The sequence below is a fragment of the Pleurodeles waltl genome, chromosome 3_1 (genome assembly GCF_031143425.1).
Source record: "Pleurodeles waltl isolate 20211129_DDA chromosome 3_1, aPleWal1.hap1.20221129, whole genome shotgun sequence".
NCBI lineage: Eukaryota > Metazoa > Chordata > Amphibia > Caudata > Salamandridae > Pleurodeles > Pleurodeles waltl.
The window spans coordinates 195061424-195078384 of NC_090440.1; the positions used below are offsets into that span (position 1 = coordinate 195061424).

A 16961-nucleotide genomic window follows, 5' to 3' on the forward strand; every position below is an offset into this window, starting at 1 on the left:
ACTTGCACTACTACTCTGCGACAAGAGCACGGCAACCAACTTAGCAATTTTCAGAGTGTCCTTAAAAGTCCAAAGCAGCTTGATGCAGGTTTCCTAGCATGTACCTCAATGGAAAGTTTGTTGCCAATCCAGAACCCGAGGTTTTTGACTACGGGAATAGGAGGAGGAAACACACCTAGATTGTCTGCCCAGCACAACTCCAGCCAACAAGACGGGTTATTGCCGACAAAGCACACTTCAGTTTTTTCTCCGTTTAGTTTTAGGCTGGCTGGCAGACATTAAACAGGCATTTAGTTGGTTAGAAACTCTTCCTGTATCAGGAGTAAGAGATATGTCATCAGCATAGAACACCAGTGCAAGACCGTTGGCCGGCCAGAGGGAGAATATATAAATGAAATAACGTCGGGCTTAAAGAAGGACCCTGTGGAAACCCACAATTTAGGGGGTGGGTTGCAGAGAACAGGGACTCTTCACATACTTGGAAACGTCTATTTTTCAAGAAAGGCTGCAAGCCATTTAAGCATGGCCCCAGAAATTACAGCCTCCTCCATCCTCCGAATTAGAATGGGATAGGAGACGGTATCAAAGGCCAATAAAATCATAGCCGCAGAACAGTCTTCATCTAAAATTGCTCTTAATTGTTCTGTGACTGCTAGTAGGGCAGTTTCAGTACTGCTTCCAGGTCTAAAACCAGTCTGGGTTGGATGTAAAATAGCATGCTTCTCCAGAAATGAGGACAGGTGTTTGGCCACGTATTTCTCCAGTGCTTTACAAGTCCTTGAAACAAGGGAAACTGGCTTGTAATTCTCAGTGCTTAAAGGACCAGCAGAGGGTTTTTTTCAGCAGGCATTTCCAATTGCATGTTTCCATGCTGGAGGGATACTCCCACTTTCCAGCAAGTAATTAAAAATATCAGTGAAAACAGACTGAACTTCATTACCTCCTTTCCTAAGTATGTCTGGAGGGGCTAGGTCCTGTGATGACCCTGATTTGACTGACTTTAAAATATCTTCAGTTGTTGTGGGGTTTCTTGGCCTGTGCCCTTTTAACTACTTACATTTAAATGTATTCCTCTTATTATTTTAGCACAGCTTAATTTTAATGTTTTATTATTTTTTATCAGTTGCCCTTTCACGCAGAATTTGTAACTCATTTCCTTGCACAACATTTTCATCCTGGGCTCAATCCAAGGCTGCACACAATAGTTTACGAGATATTGCCGGTACAAACAGTACAATGTCTACCCCACACAGGCAAAATATGTGTTGTCACGTCTGGGCAGTTCTTGGAACATCATATGTTTAATTTTAAAACTTTGCACTTTCCCACCACTTTAGAGGGGACATTCCAGCCAGTTTGCCATCTCATGCAGCAATTTGTTGCAGTTTCTGCTGAAACTTTGCATTTTCTCTTCATCTATGTGGGGGGACTCCCAGTAGACCAACAGACCTCTTCTCTACCTATAGTACTGGTATGGGGATTGGATTTCCTTCCAGGGACTGGATGGGCATATTGGGACTAACACTGCTATTGCTCTCATGTAGAATCGTATTAGTTCAGGTAGGGATTTTAGAATAAATATTGTGACAGTATTGTGGGACTGTTCTTCAGTTTCACTTTCCCAGTCATCGTTCATATGGTATTGTGTTTCATTAACCTAATAATCGTAATTCATGGCTTTTTACAAAGAATACAGTAGCTTCTATAAACATGTTGAACCAAATCCTGCTTCTGTTTGTCTTTGCATGTAGGAGACATGTATAACTGAGAGAAAGGGGTATGATCTGTTCCACCACAACTTCCCTGACGAGTCAGAGTGTCATGTGATAGGCTGCCACAAATCACCTTTTACTCTTGGATTCTGGTGAGATGCTGCTAGCTAGATGTAAAGGTCAGGTTGACAGCTGTCACACAGTGTGGGATCAGACTCAGTACCCCATGCTCGGTGGTGCTGCCGCTCAAAATACAGCAGTCTTGTTGGTACAACGAGAGTCCTACAACACAGTAACCTCTTTAATGATTTCAGGAAAGGCCAAAATGTATCCTTAGTTGAGGTTTGTATGTGGGGGACCTTGCTGAAACCTGTGAAGGATATTATTTATTTTTCTAGAAAAAGGTTGACAAACATATTGCAGTGCACCTCAGAGGGAGGCTTCATGAGACAGATTAAATAACATTTTAGATGAGCTAGGCACATTGTCAATTTTTGCACTAAAGTAAGCGACTCTCAACTCTCTTATTGCATATTGATATTTGACATGGTCTGCTTGTCTGACTTCTGAATGCCAGTTTTTCCTTCTTTCATGGCCCTTATTCCCCCAGTTCTTCAGTATTTGGCTCTTCCTTCTTCCTGCTACCCCTCTCACTAGCTGCTCTCTGATGTTATAGATTAGATTCTTCTTGTCAACTCCAACTCGCCTCAGCAGCCTTGGAAGTGTTTTTAGGATACTGGCTTTTAACTCCAACTGAATGTGATTTCATCTTGGGAACACTTATCTGTTTGTTTGGCTTTAATCATCACCTTGTAAACTGGCTACAGAAAGGGATTACTCTTATACTGGGGTCAGTGCCTCTTGGATAAATGAGAAACCGTCATATACTGTTCTCAACAATATCCTGTTCATGGTTCATGTGTCAAAAGGTGGGGACAGAACCATTCAAGAGGATAAGACAGACTAATAAGTGGTTGTATGAATGTATTCAAAGTCCACCTTAAGAAACCCAGAGGCTGAGGGAAGAGATAAGAAAGGGATTTGGGGGCGTGACTTGAAAGTCATTCTTGAAGGTTTGAGAGATGAGAATCTAAATACATACAACCATGAAAATATGGTCATTAACGCGGTGGACGTTAGGAAGTTTTGGTAAATAATTCCTCCAAATCCACAAAAGGTAAGAGTGAAGGAAATCATAGAGCTTTTGAAATGTAAAAGAGAAAATTACTCTAGGCAAGCCTTAGAAAATAGATTTGCAAATATACCAACTCAGCAACTGATATACCACCCTTTTCAATAACAGGCACTTTTAAGACACCTAGTGTGTAGTTAGGGAAGGAGAGTGTAGGAAGCTGGTCCTGTGTGCATCAGTACCTAAGGTACTTACACCTTATACCAGGGCCAGGTATCCCCTACTAGTGTAGTGTAGACTGTGTCTAGAAGTCAAAGTAGAGGTTGCAGAGGAGTCCTGCTGGAATCTTGCAAGCTAAATCTGAGGACCCACCCAAGAGAGAGATCCTAAATATCCCTGAAAGGGGGATTGGGCACCTAGCCAGGTGACCACTTTTCAGGAGGGGGCTCTGACGTCACCTGCCTGACCTGGCCACTCAGATGCTCCCAGAGGTCCCTGCCAACCTTGGATTCAAGATGGCAAAACCCAGGGACCCTCTGGGGAAGTTCTAGGCACCACCCCTAAAGTCACAACTGATGAACTGTACAGAACTCTACTTATCTGGAGGGTTCAGTGCATCTGGATCATTATTAAGACTTCATATTTTTGCCCAGTTCCCATCAAGAATAGGAAGATGGGATGTGGTCTTTTGCTAGACTAAGAGCAGAGGCCAGGCTGTTCATGCCTTTGTCCTTCACGCTCAGTCCTCCTTGCAGTAAGCTCACTAACAGTTGAGTCTGTGGTAACTAACATCTGCAAACACTGTAAAGTCTTCTTGTTAGCCTCGCTTCTTTAAACCCTACTGCGCTGTTCTCCAATACCTTAAGCCTTCTGAACACTCCTCATTCACGAACCCCAGTTTTGCACCAACGACCAAGCTGTCTTTGGAAGGAGTGTGCTACTAAGTTGCAATGGCATAGGAACCGATTTTGCTGGGTCCGTCAACAGGATGTATGATTGTTCTTTGCTCTTTAATCAGTTCCTCCCAGGAACATGGAGTAAACCAGTGTCTCTCTAAATGTTCTTGTTCGGGATTGTTAATGTTCAAACATGCTGTTATTGGCTACTGTTTGTACAACATGTTTGATCTACGCTCCATCTTTACAACATCTGGTCAAGTCCACTGACCAAGGTACAGATTTAACTGGAGGCACCTAAAGCAGCACATATGATGCAACTTTAACTCAGGTCAACTACCCCTCTCGTGGTCAGACACACCCACCAAAGATAGCAAGCAGGGACATTCCATTTGGCAACCCTTACCATATACTGCCAGTTTTCTGCTACAATTATGATATGAAGCAGTCCATTTTCAGGTAGGTTGTAAATATGAGAGGCACTGATCATTTCCATAGAGTCCTGAGAGTGATGAGAGAGGTGTACTGAGCTCAATGACAGCTCTCTGCAGACAGGATTCACTCAATTGAAAAATAAAGATGGATGCATATGTGAGAGGAATGATCACTGAGCTCAGTCTTAAAGTTCACGCTTAGGAAAGCAGAAATAGACAGGGTTAATTTCTGGGTAGGTAGCTAAGCATGTACTATACTAACTCCACACTTACCATGCTGTCATAATTATCAATCCACACTTACCGTGTTGTCATAACTATTACCAGCACATTCTGCTCCCAGACCATGCGCCAAAAGTCAGAGTACGTGTTCTCCAGGGGCCCTATAATGTGAAAATCAAACATGTAATTGTTACAACTCTGCAATCAAGCACACATATATTCGACCATGCACACAAAAGTCTAAACAAAGGAGAAATAGGTGCATCACACCCTACCCTTTCAGACCATTAATTTTGCAAATGTGACATTCAGCTCCCAGGTTGGAGCAGGTCTGCGTGTGCAGGACTTCTAAAATGTCTTTAGTTGCAGGGACAGTAACACAATATTGGTAGGGATCAAAGAGGTTTTTTTGCATGCAATAACACCTGACAAATAGAATAAAAGGGTTTAAAGGAAAGAATATTAATGTGGGGGTTGGGACAAAGATTTCTCATTCATTGTGCTTTTGATTCCTTCATATTGTCCATGCAGGATAAATGCAGACTAAAAACTCAAAAGTCACTGTAAAAAATACATTAGGTTGCTAATGAATATTTTTCCTTATAACTCAGAAGATCCTGTCATGATAGCAGCCTCTAATGTAGTTGGTCAGACAGAGTGCGATGTAAAGTGCCACACCTAGCGCCACAGTGTATTTTTGAAACCTAGACCTTGAAGGGGGACCACGAGCCATGGGGGGATCTGGGTGCATCTCCACACTGCGCCTACCCCATGCTGCGCCGAAGGCTATGCGCCGCAAGGAGTGGCTGCCTGAGGGAGGTTGGGAGCAGGGCCTGCTAATAATATCTTACTTTACATTTAATAAAAACCTTAGAAATTCACTATACAAAACCAAAGGTTAAAGCAATCCTGTCATTTAAGCGTGACATTTACAAAACTTAAAAGAACACTGAAATTCACCAGTTATAGTTAACTAAAGTACATATAAATTGCACCCTCTCCTTGCACTGCTTATAACCACATGCTACATCACTCTTGACATCTGAAATGGCATCACTGATCACAACACTCTGCTTGGCAGGGGTGCTAGCTATAGTTAGTTCAGTTAACTATAACTGGGGAATTTCAGTGCTTTTAGCTTAGAATGTTTTGCTTAAACTGACATTTTCACCCAACTATAACGTAACTTTAACATTTATATACCTCCAGTTTCCGCAGTGGTGTTGGTAGTTTTACATAAAAGAAGTTATTTGTTGTAGAAACCTGCTTGAGGATTTGACACATTGTGCCACAGAAAAAAACTATTTCTTCGTATGGACTGTAAGCACAATATGTTTGCTCAGAGCTGGTGTACTTGTCTGCAAAGTAGAATGGAAACCTGTTGGCAGGATTACCTTGAGTACCAATGTAGGCGTTCTTCTGCTTGTATCCATCCATAAAGCTGGCGTTAATGTAATCTGTCCTCTAAGAGGAAAAGAAAGACCAAACAAGTTTCATGAACATACAAACTCCAAGAATAGAATGACACAGGCTGGTGATCACAAAAGTTTGAGCATGCAGGAAGGCGTCCATCTATATAAACACTTTAATGTTTTGTTTTTGTTAAACAAAGGTAACACTGGCAACAATGTGATTGGTATAAGGACTTCTCAAACCTGTAGGGTAGACGGGATACAGTAGGACTTCGGAAAACCTCCAGAAGGCCAAGGTGTGGTCATGGAGTTACATGTCATAACCAACATAGTGAAACTGAAAATTGAAGTGGTGTGATCACAACTTTTTTGCTTGAGTGAGTAAAGGAAAATGGTTGTAAGACACAAAAGAGCAACTCAATCTTCTACTATAGATGGCTGATCAAATAAATCCAATCAGGGGAATCGATCAGAATCAAAAACCAAAAAAAATATCCAAAAATAACAAAAAATAGTAAGAGGTGTACTCAATGCTGGCATTCGAATAGCATTTTTTGATATATTAATGTAAGTGTACGGTCTTTGAAAGCAAATAACATATACAAATCAAAATCACTAGCAGTTTCTAACAGCTGAATAAAATTTCCTTTTAAGGTCATATAGACATGAGTTGCATAGCAAGCTCGTAAATTATTTTCATGAGTCTTTCCGAGAATAGGCCTTGCATTATTCAGAACAACCACTCAACCAAATTTAAAAAACTCTATGCCTAGAAAACAGGTGTTTTTTTATCGAAATTGTAAAGATTTATGTGAGGCAAAAGGTCGATGTGTCAAACTCCTAGCGGACCAAAACCATGAGACCATCTTCAGGCAGACGTGGCCCGTCCTTTAGGGGGAGGGACCAAGCCCCCCCACCTTTTGCCCTTATGAAGAGTGTCTGTCAGGCTGAACATTTTCAGCTCAGACAGCCAGAAGTGAGACATTTGCGCAGACTCCTCGCTGCCTGAGCTGAACTTTGCTGGGCTGAGGAGGTCACAGCTCCTATGGGCATGACCTCCTCGGCTCAGCAAAGGTGCCTCGAGGCCCTCCCCTGGGTGACGAGGAAAGCGTCACCCATTGACTTCGACCTGGGCGCTTTAGGTTTAAGCCCTGAAGAGCCCAGGGCAAGTGTTAATCAGTGACACTTCGTCACAGAGTGGGGTGGGGTCAGCAGTCTCACTGACCCCATTCCACTCTGTGACGAGGCTGGGACTGCTGCCTTCCCGAAGGCAGCAGTCCCAACCCTCCTGGGACCTCGAGGCTGAAGGTAAGTGTGTGTGTGTGTGATGTTTTAAAATGAATGTTTGGTGCATGCATGCATGTTTGAATATTATGAGTATTGTTAATGGGTATGCGTGCGTGCGTGTGTGCGTGTGTGAAAGAATGAGTGTGTGTGATGTTTTAAAATGAATGTTTGGTGCATGCGTGCATGTTTGAATGTTATGAGTGTTGATGGATGTGCGTGCGTGTGTGAAAGAATGAGTGTGTGTGTGTGTGTGTGATGTTTTGAAATGAATGTTTGGTGCATGCGTGCATGTTTGAATGTTATGAGTGTTGTTAATGGATGTGCGTGTGTGCGTGTCTGTGTGTGAAAGAATGAGAGTGTGTGCGTGCTTCCCGCCCGCCCCCCTCCCTCCTAAAGCTGCCGGCCGCCACTGTCTTCAGGACAGAAGAAATTGCTATGGAGGTTGGCTGAACGGGTCCCTTGGGACTGCGATAATTTGGTCTTGCACACTGCACTTTATAACATTTTAATTGACAAAATTAGTTGCATGCCACTGGTTAATCTATCACTTTTAAAAATGTTTTAATATGTGTAGGATAATGGGCTGCTGACCTTCTACTGAGTTTCAGCGAGAAGAAATTTTAAATTTTATGCTGTGTTGTACTCATAGGTAAATTACATGCGTTGGTGGAACTGATTTAATTAATTGCTATGTATTGCTAATTTTATGATATTTGTAAGTGTGTATATCAATGAGTTAGGCAATCAAATCAAATCATTAACATTTATAAAGCGCGCTACTCACCCGTGCGGGTCTCAAGGCGCTAGGGGGGAAAAGGGGGGGTTATCGCTGCTCGAACAGCCAAGTCTTTAGGAGTCTCCGGAAAGCGGAGTGGTCCTGGGTGGTCCTGAGGCTGGTGGGGAGGGAGTTCCAGGTCTTGGCCGCCAGGAAGGAGAAAGATCTCCCACCCGCCGTGGAGCGGCGGGTGCGAGGGACGGCAGCAAGTGCGAGGCCAGCGGAGCGGAGGGGGCGGGTGGGGACGTAGAAGCTGAGGCGTCTGTTGAGGTATTCCGGTCCCTTGTTGTGGAGGGCTTTGTGTGCGTGGGTGAGAAGACGGAAGGTGATCCTTTTGCTGACTGGGAGCCAATGCAGGTGTCTCAGGTGTGCGGAGATGTGGCTGTTGCGGGGTACGTCGAGGATGAGGCGGGCCGAGGCGTTTTGGATGCGTTGCAGGCGGTTTTGGAGTTTGGCTGTGGTCCCGGCGTAGAGGGTGTTGCCGTAGTCCAGGCGGCTCGTGACGAGGGCGTGGGTCACGGTTTTTCTGGTGTCGGCGGGGATCCAGCGGAAGATCTTACGGAGCATGCGGAGAGTGAGGAAGCAGGCGGAGGACACGGCGTTGACTTGCTTGGTCATGGTGAGAAGAGGGTCCAAGATGAAGCCGAGGTTGCGGGCGTGGTCTGCGGGGGTCGGTGCGGTGCCGAGGGCCGTGGGCCACCAGGAGTCGTCCCAGGCGGACGGGGTGTTGCCGAGGATGAGGACTTCCGTTTTTTCAGAGTTCAGCTTTAGGCGGCTGAGCCTCATCCAATCTGCGACGTCCTTCATACCCTCTTGTAGGTTGGTCTTGGCGCTGGCGGGGTCCTTGGTGAGGGAGAGTACAAGTTGGGTGTCGTCGGCGTAGGAGGTGATGATGATGTCGTGCTTGCGTACGATGTCGGCGAGGGGGCTCATGTAGACATTGAAGAGTGTCGGGCTGAGCGATGAGCCTTGAGGTACGCCGCAGATGATCTTGGTGGGTTCTGAGCGAAACGGAGGGAGGTAAACTCTTTGGGAGCGGTTAGCGAGGAAGGAGGCGATCCAGTCCAGGGCCTGGCCTTGGATCCCGGTGGAGCGTAGGCGGGTGATTAGGGTGCGGTGACAGACGGTGTCAAAGGCAGCCGAGAGGTCGAGGAGAATGAGGGCGACTGTTTCACCGTTGTCCATCAGGGTTCTGATGTCGTCTGTGACTGAGATGAGGGCGGTTTCCGTGCTGTGGTTGGTTCGGAATCCGGTTTGTGAAGGGTCGAGCAGGTTGTTGTCTTCCAGGAAGGTGGTCAGCTGTTTGTTGACGGTCTTTTCTATTACCTTGGCTGGGAAAGGTAGAAGAGAGATGGGGCGGAAGTTTTTCAGGTCGCTTGGGTCAGCCGTAGGTTTCTTTAGTAGGGCGTTGACTTCAGCGTGCTTCCAGCATTCGGGGAAGGTAGCAGAAGAAAAAGAAGAGTTGATGACGGTCTGGAGGTGCGGGGCGATGATGTCGTCGGCTTTGTTAAAGATGAAGTGCGGGCAGGGGTCCGAAGGGGCGCCGGAGTGGATAGAGTTCATGATGGATTTGGTTTCTTCCGTGTTGATGTGGGTCCAGTTGTTGAGGGTGATGTCCGGGGAAGCGGGTTCAGTGGTGTATGGTTGGGTCTGGTGTCCGAAGCTGTCGTGGAGGTCGCTGATCTTGCGATGGAAGAAAGTGGCGAGGGATTCGCACAAATCCTGTGAGGGCGTGACGGCGTTGGCGCTGGCGCTGGGGTTGGAGAACTCTTTGACGATGCTGAAGAGTTCTCTGCTGTTGTGGCTGTTTTTGTCTAGTCTGTCGGTGAAAAAGTTCCTTTTGGCAGTGCGGATCAGGTGGTGGTGTTCGCGTGTAGCGTTCTTGAGGGCGGTCATGTTGTCAGCGGTGTGGTCCTTGCGCCAGGCCTTCTCAAGGGCACGACAAGTTTTCTTTGATTCTTTGAGGGTGTCAGAGAACCAGAGAGGTTTTTTGGTGGCAATGTGCAATATAGCGTTAGAACCCGCCGTAGCAGGCTCTACCGGCTATTAAAGGCCCGCTCCCGCGTTAAATGCCTGAGTCGAAGGGCAGAATGTTCTATTATAAAAAACAAATTGCTCACGGAGCCCGAGGGGATTAAAATCCCCTCGGGCTCCGTTAGGCTTTGTTCACAGCTGTTGCTGTGAACAAAGCGAACATTGGAATGTTGGCGGCTGCGGGCTTTTACCGGCCAGTAAAAGCCCGGAGCACTCCATTGTTTTCAGTGGAGCTGCCAACGTTCCAATGTTCTAATATGTCTGTAAGGATTGATTTCTTTGAAATAAAGAATCTTGACTGACTGACAGAAGAAACGGAACAGGACTGTTAGATCTGCAAAAAAAACAAAATTTTCATGGACTTAAGTTGTGGGCACAGTTCCAAAAATTATTTTTAATGGACAGGGTATGACTCTAAGTCAAATGGAAAGGTCAGAGGGACTTCTTTTAAATTGCGAGTTAACAGGCATATTAAATCAGCATAGTGACAGTAGCTGAAAAATCGGCTGACAGCAAGGCACTGTATATGAGACCTTTTGGATAACGACTGGTAGGCCAAGCAAGTGTTCTCCATCAAAGGGGAGATTAAGTAGGTGTTCTTGCATCTTGGGCTTAGCCCCCGAGATACAAGCCATGTGTGCCGGGAAATGAGAATTCTTGCATTCACTCCTTGTGTTGTGCTGTCTGGTGCACCTAGGGTTCAACGTATAGCTGCGTTCAAGATATTCTTGGCTTCTGCGACCAATTCCTCTCCCCTTTGTCTGTATTTAGGAGGCAGGTGTTGAAATAACTCCTGCAGGCCAACAACAGAGTTGGTGCCCATGCGCAATGCACACATAAGGGGTCAACCATATACCTCAAGACATTAGTTACAAACGTCCAGGCATGAGAATGCAGAGCATGTGTATCTACAGCAAAACATGCTACAAACATCAGATTTACTGAGAAAATCAGGGCAAGCAGGTGGTGGCAAGGAGCATGGAAGGGAAGAAGAGTCAGATACATGGGAAAGAGGATGTAGGAAAAGCAGGCTTTGTTAAACTAGCAACAGCGGGATGTCAATGAGTATGCAGGGAAAGCAAGTTTCAGGCTATAACCAGTGGGCGCAAGGACTGAGGGGTTAGAAAAATGTACTATAACCTGCAGAAGAAGCAGCACTACTAACGATTAGGTTTGAGAGTTTCAAATTGTGCAAAATAAGCAAGTTCATCTCAGAAGTGTACAATCTGCAGAAAAACAGGTACAACAAGACAGCCCTGCGTGTGAAGATTTAGAGAGAAATTCTAGAGCATTCAAAGAAGTAGTTTTTTGGAGCTATTTCTCAGTGGGTACTATGAGACTGAAGAGGAGATATGGCGTCTACAGGTGAGGCACATATATTCTCAGCCAGGGCTCACCTCTTTGTACCTTGTTAGATCTAAAAGAGTCTGGGAAAGTAGAGAGGGTTTAAGAAAAGAAGGCTGCCCGAATCCAAGTAAAAAAGACACAACCTATGAATGTCACAGTTGTAATTACAAATATTCTAAACACAGAGGGAGGGTCAGAAATAAGTTGATAGAGCGCAACCTCTGGCTGTTATGGTGTGAATCTGTGTGGCGTAGAGGACGCTGCAAAAAGCTACACAGCGAGCTAGACAAGATCAAGACAACATAGAATACAGAAACAGTTTAATGCCAATATACGATTCAACAGACCTCGTTCCTACCGAGCTGTTTGAGCTTCACCCTTGTCTGGTCCAAACAAGGCACATCACCATAACGGTTTTTCTCCTGGTTCCATGGAGCACTACAGAAATGAAAAAAAACAAGAGTTGCTATGACAGTCTTCCAGTGTCTCACGAAGCATGCTTAAACTACCTAAGCTGCAAATGAGGAAGACGTTGCTAGAAACAAAGCTGGTGAGATGCACAAATGTAGGACTCTGTCAACAAATAGCATATTCTTCTAAAGTAAGCAGGTATTTATGGATATAAGTGATCCTCATGTGGAGAAGATTCATTTGGGATCCTCCAAAGCTCTTGTACACAAACGTTAAAACAGACAAGCCCAATCTTCGGGCAACTGAGGGTGTGCTCCCTACTCACCGTAGTTTTTATTGAGGTCAGTGGTTGAAGCAGACTGAACCTTTATGCCCAAATTTGTTAGGTACTCGGGATGGAGAAGCTGCCACTTCCCTCTTGAACCTCAGCCTATATAGCCCTCTCTATCTCTTACACCAGAGGACACTGACTGATCGAATCTTTACTGCACAGATTCAGAAGTGCACGTAGGTTAGACACGGCGCTAATACTGAGTAAGGCAATGCCAAAGGAAAAACAGATGACAGCAGGGTGAAACCAAAGACCAACTGGCAGGGGCTGAGACGATGAGCATATAGCTGTGTTCTGAAACAGGGATGTGGAAGCCCAGGACATATTGTTTGGGGTCAAGGGAAACACGTTTTCATGTTTATTTTGTCCCTGGGACAAGTAGGTCCAACCCCCTGCAGCACAAACCCTTCAGCTGTCAGTTTACAGAGAAGCGAACTGTCTGCAGTTGAGGTAATGTGTGTCTATATGTTGATGCTGTTCGAACTTGTAGTTATGGTTTATTAATGAAAAGCCTTCATTATTAGGGTGAGCGCTGTAAATAAACGTTTTAAGGTCACACTGCACTACTGACAGAAGTTCCAGTAAAAAAAAAAAAAAAAGGGTACACACATATGAAAAGTTTAACAATATGAGGCTCCCAAAATACTCTCTGATTAGATGCAAATGTTTGAATGGTGCAGAAGATTGTAAGCAAGAGTTATGATTTTTTGCTTTCAAAATACAATGTTCAGGAAAACAAATGCAAGTAGGAAAAAAACGTTTTGCTACTATAAAATGTTAGGTGCTATTTCATTGAAGCGACATTTAGTAAAATGTGTTGATGCATGCTAATATTAACAAAAAATATTCCCAATGGAAAATCAGTGTAGCCAGTTTCAATAAGATTATGGGAAACATGAAAATAAACAAGCACTGGCAAAGCCAACCGATAAAATACTTTTTGTGAGTCTTTTGGTTTTGGCTGTCTTGTTATGACATGGCTTTCATAACACTTTATTCTTGTGGGCGCAGCCAGGCCCTCACCATTGTAACAAACACTGGCAAAAAGAAAAACACGTTTTTGGTCTCAAAAAGCACACATTCCCACCACTGACTGCCACAGTAGTTCCTGGCACTGAACAAAACTACTTTGTGTGACAATATGCTTCTTGTGGAAGAGCAGAATGTGATCACTCACAGTAAAGACATCCGATAGATAGAGAAATATACATTTAATAAAAACAAAATATCTTTGTTAACGCCAGACCTAATTAGGGACCCAATTTTTAAAGAAAGTCAAAAAGGTGCACCCATGGTATATGTCTTTGAATTAGTGGCTTTCCTGAATTCACAAGAAATTACAGAAGTAGATCAGGAAATCGTACTCTTAGAAAATAGTTGTGAACTGTGTTTTAGCACAAGCAAATATGTATGTGTAGATTTGATCCTGTGAAAATCTTTCGCGCATTTACAAGTTCACTTTCCCTCCAACCACTTTTTTCCCCAACCTGGAAGAAATTCTACTTCTGCCATTGTTAGGAGTCAATTTTCAACCTTGCTCTTTATGGGAAAAGATTAGAGAAGAGCTGGTGAAAATCCTTAAAACATGCAAGTTAGTAGGTTTGCTGACTCAAAGGTATTCCAGCCCTGGAACTATTGCTTACGGCTTCCTCCAGCCCCACTATGTAGCTCTGCGGAAAGGTGGCAAAATAAGAAAATTGCTATAGTAGGGATTGAAGTTGCAAGTATTCAAGCCCTGAAGTAGCTCTGACATAATCAGAAAGGCTATTATCCGAGCTCTTGCAGAACGAGATTGCTGCCATAGTTTGTCGCCCCACTACATGGCACCAAAGGGACAAGCAGATTTTTTTTTACAGGACAAGCAGATTTAAGAAGCAACCTGTCCAATGGACAAGTAGATATTTTATTACATTTCTCACCCCTGTGAAAACAGGGAGATCCACACTCACAATTTACAGAAACAAGGCACAGAAAATGCAGAACCACACCAAGTCAAATGATCTTGTATCTTTATTTTTATGTCTAAGGGGTACAAGTCATTTAATTCAAAATAACGTTTTTAAGAAAATAAACTGTACCTGCTATGAGAGCTTGGACAGGTGTCTAAGCTGCTAGGAGTGACAACAAGCCTAGTATGCTGGGAAATAAGGAAGATAAAATATATCTACCCTTAGCTTGAGAAAATGGAGAGTAAGGCTGACTCCTATGGCTACATAACAATAGTTGGAACAAATGTATTACGCTGTACACTTCGGATTATTTTAAGGATACATTTGAGGCAAGGCCAGTTTGGTTCACTTCTTATTACATAAAATACAAATTTTGCGTGCTTTATTATTTTTAAAGAAAGCAGTAGAAAGGTGCAAAATACCTCTGTTGTATTTTTCGCATTGGTCCAAACCCTTCATAATATATTCCTGCAATCAAACACTTGCTCACAAAAACAGCATTTCTTACCTCTGAGATTACTTTCAAAGTTACTGTAGGGTGATGCTGTGGCCACACTAGACTTATGTAGACTAACGGTTATAGACCAAATATGGGGAACATTAGAAAGTGAACTTACACAGTTATCATCAAGTAAACTTGTAAAAAACCAACATTTTAACCTATCTGCCAAGACTTGTTATTATTTATAATGATTAATTCAGCACACAGTAATATCAACAAGTTACAATCAACTTGGAGAGTATTAAAAATACATCACCAAAACAATTGATGTTATTTAATTGTGGTTACAGAATCATGACTTCATTTCAATAGCTGTGTAAATCGTATCATAAAACAAACAAAATAAAATGTTCGATGGCATCTGTCGCTGTAGATACGCATGTTTTGCAATAGCTCGCCATCTGGTGTTGGGCCGGAGTGTTACAAGTTGTTTTTCTTCGAAGAAGTCTTTCGAGTCACAGGACCGAGTGACTCCTCCTTTTGTGTCCATTGCGCATGGGCGTCGACTCCATCTTCGATTGTTTTTTTTCCGCCATCGGGTTCGGACGTGTTCCTGTCGCTCCGAGTTTCGGAACGGAAAGATAGCTAATTTCGGAAGATTTTCGTCGGTATTGTTGCGTTCGGGATCGGCGTAGTTAGATTCAACACCGCATCGAAGATCGAAGAGCTCCGGTGCCCTTCGGGGTAGTTTTTCGATCCCCCGTCGGGGCCTGGTCGGCCCGACCGCGTGCTGAAGAACGCCGATGGAACGGACCCCGTTCCGTTTCTGCCCCAAATGCCACAATAAATACCCCTATACAGACCAACACTTGGTCTGTAACCTGTGCCTGTCACCTGAGCACAGTGAAGACACCTGCGAGGCCTGTCGTGCGTTCCGGTCCCGAAAAACACTCCGAGACCGTCGAGCCAGAAGACTTCAGATGGCGTCCGCGCCGACAGCCCACCGAGAGTTCGAGGAACAAGAAGAGGAAGGTACCTTCTCGATCCAAGAATCGGACTCCGAAGGATTCGACGATACACAAACCGTGAGTAAGACGTCGAAAACCACACAGAGGAAGATTTACAAGGCCCAGGGGACGCCACTGCCATCAGGCCATGGCTCCACCCATAAATTCGGTGACCGACCGTCGGCACCGAAAAAGGCCCAAACAGTGCCGAGATCGTCCGACTCCGGTCGAGACACCGGCACGCAGCCTTCTCGGGACCAAGAAAGTGCTGGAGACAAGCCTCGACACCGAGATGCCGGTGTGGACACGGCTCGACGCCGAGACAGCGGCACCGAAGAAGATCGACGCCGAGAGGTTTCGGCCCCGAAAAAGAAAAAAGTCATCTCGGAGCCGAAAAAACACGCAGACAGGGTTTCGGTGCCGAAACAAACTGCAAGCGACCCAGCTTCAGGCTCTTATACAGAAGAGCACTCGCTAACCTCCCAAATGCAAAAGCATAGGTTTGAGGAAGAGCTACAATCAACTGATGTAGACCATACGCAAAAGCGTATTTTCATACAGCAGGGGACAGGAAAAATAAGCACCCTTCCCCCCATTAGAAGAAAGAGAAGGTTGGAGTTCCAAACTGAACAGACACCACAACCTAAAGTGGTGAAAAGAGTTACCCCACCACCCTCTCCTCCGCCCGTGATTAACGTCTCACCAGCACAAACTCCATCACACTCCCCAGCTCACACCACCATAAGCCAGGGTGACCAAGATCAAGACGCATGGGACCTATACGACGCCCCAGTGTCAGATAACAGTCCGGAGGCATACCCTACAAAGCCATCTCCACCAGAGGACAGCACCGCGTATTCTCAAGTGGTGGCTAGAGCAGCACAATTTCACAACGTAAGCCTCCACTCAGAACAGGTCGAGGATGATTTTTTATTCAACACACTCTCCTCCACCCACAGCTCATACCAAAGCCTGCCTATGCTCCCTGGTATGCTCCGGCACGCAAAAGAAATCTTTAAGGAGCCGGTCAAAAGTAGGGCAATCACACCAAGGGTGGAAAAAAAGTATAAGGCGCCTCCTACAGACCCGGTTTTCATCACTACACAGCTGCCACCAGACTCTGTTGTTGTAGGAGCAGCTAGGAAAAGGGCCAACTCCCACACATCTGGAGATGCACCACCCCCAGATAAAGAAAGCCGCAAGTTCGATGCAGCTGGTAAGAGAGTCGCAGCACAAGCTGCAAACCAGTGGCGCATCGCGAACTCCCAGGCACTACTTGCGCGCTATGACAGAGCCCACTGGGACGAGATGCAACATCTCATTGAACATCTGCCCAAGGACTTACAAAATAGGGCAAAACAAGTGGTTGAGGAGGGACAGACCATTTCCAACAACCAGATCCGCTCCTCCATGGACGCTGCAGATACAGCTGCACGGACAATTAATACATCTGTAACTATCAGAAGGCATGCATGGCTCCGAACGTCTGGATTTAAACCAGAGATTCAACAAGCAGTTCTCAATATGCCTTTTAACGAAAAAGAACTGTTCGGTCCAGAAGTGGACACAG

General features: G+C 44.9%; 1 protein-coding gene across 1 annotated transcript in view; it reads right to left on the reverse strand.

Annotated features, from left to right (window-relative positions):
* The window catches only part of PTPN9 (protein tyrosine phosphatase non-receptor type 9), a 232730-nt gene that overhangs the window by 32542 nt on the left and 183227 nt on the right, over positions 1-16961 (reverse strand). Inside the window, exons 8-10 of the mRNA XM_069222172.1 lie at positions 11599-11689; positions 5791-5860; positions 4479-4557 (exon numbers count right to left, since the gene is read on the reverse strand). Of these exons, the coding sequence (XP_069078273.1) occupies positions 4479-4557; positions 5791-5860; positions 11599-11689 (240 nt within the window). The remainder of the gene's footprint in view (positions 1-4478; positions 4558-5790; positions 5861-11598; positions 11690-16961) is intronic.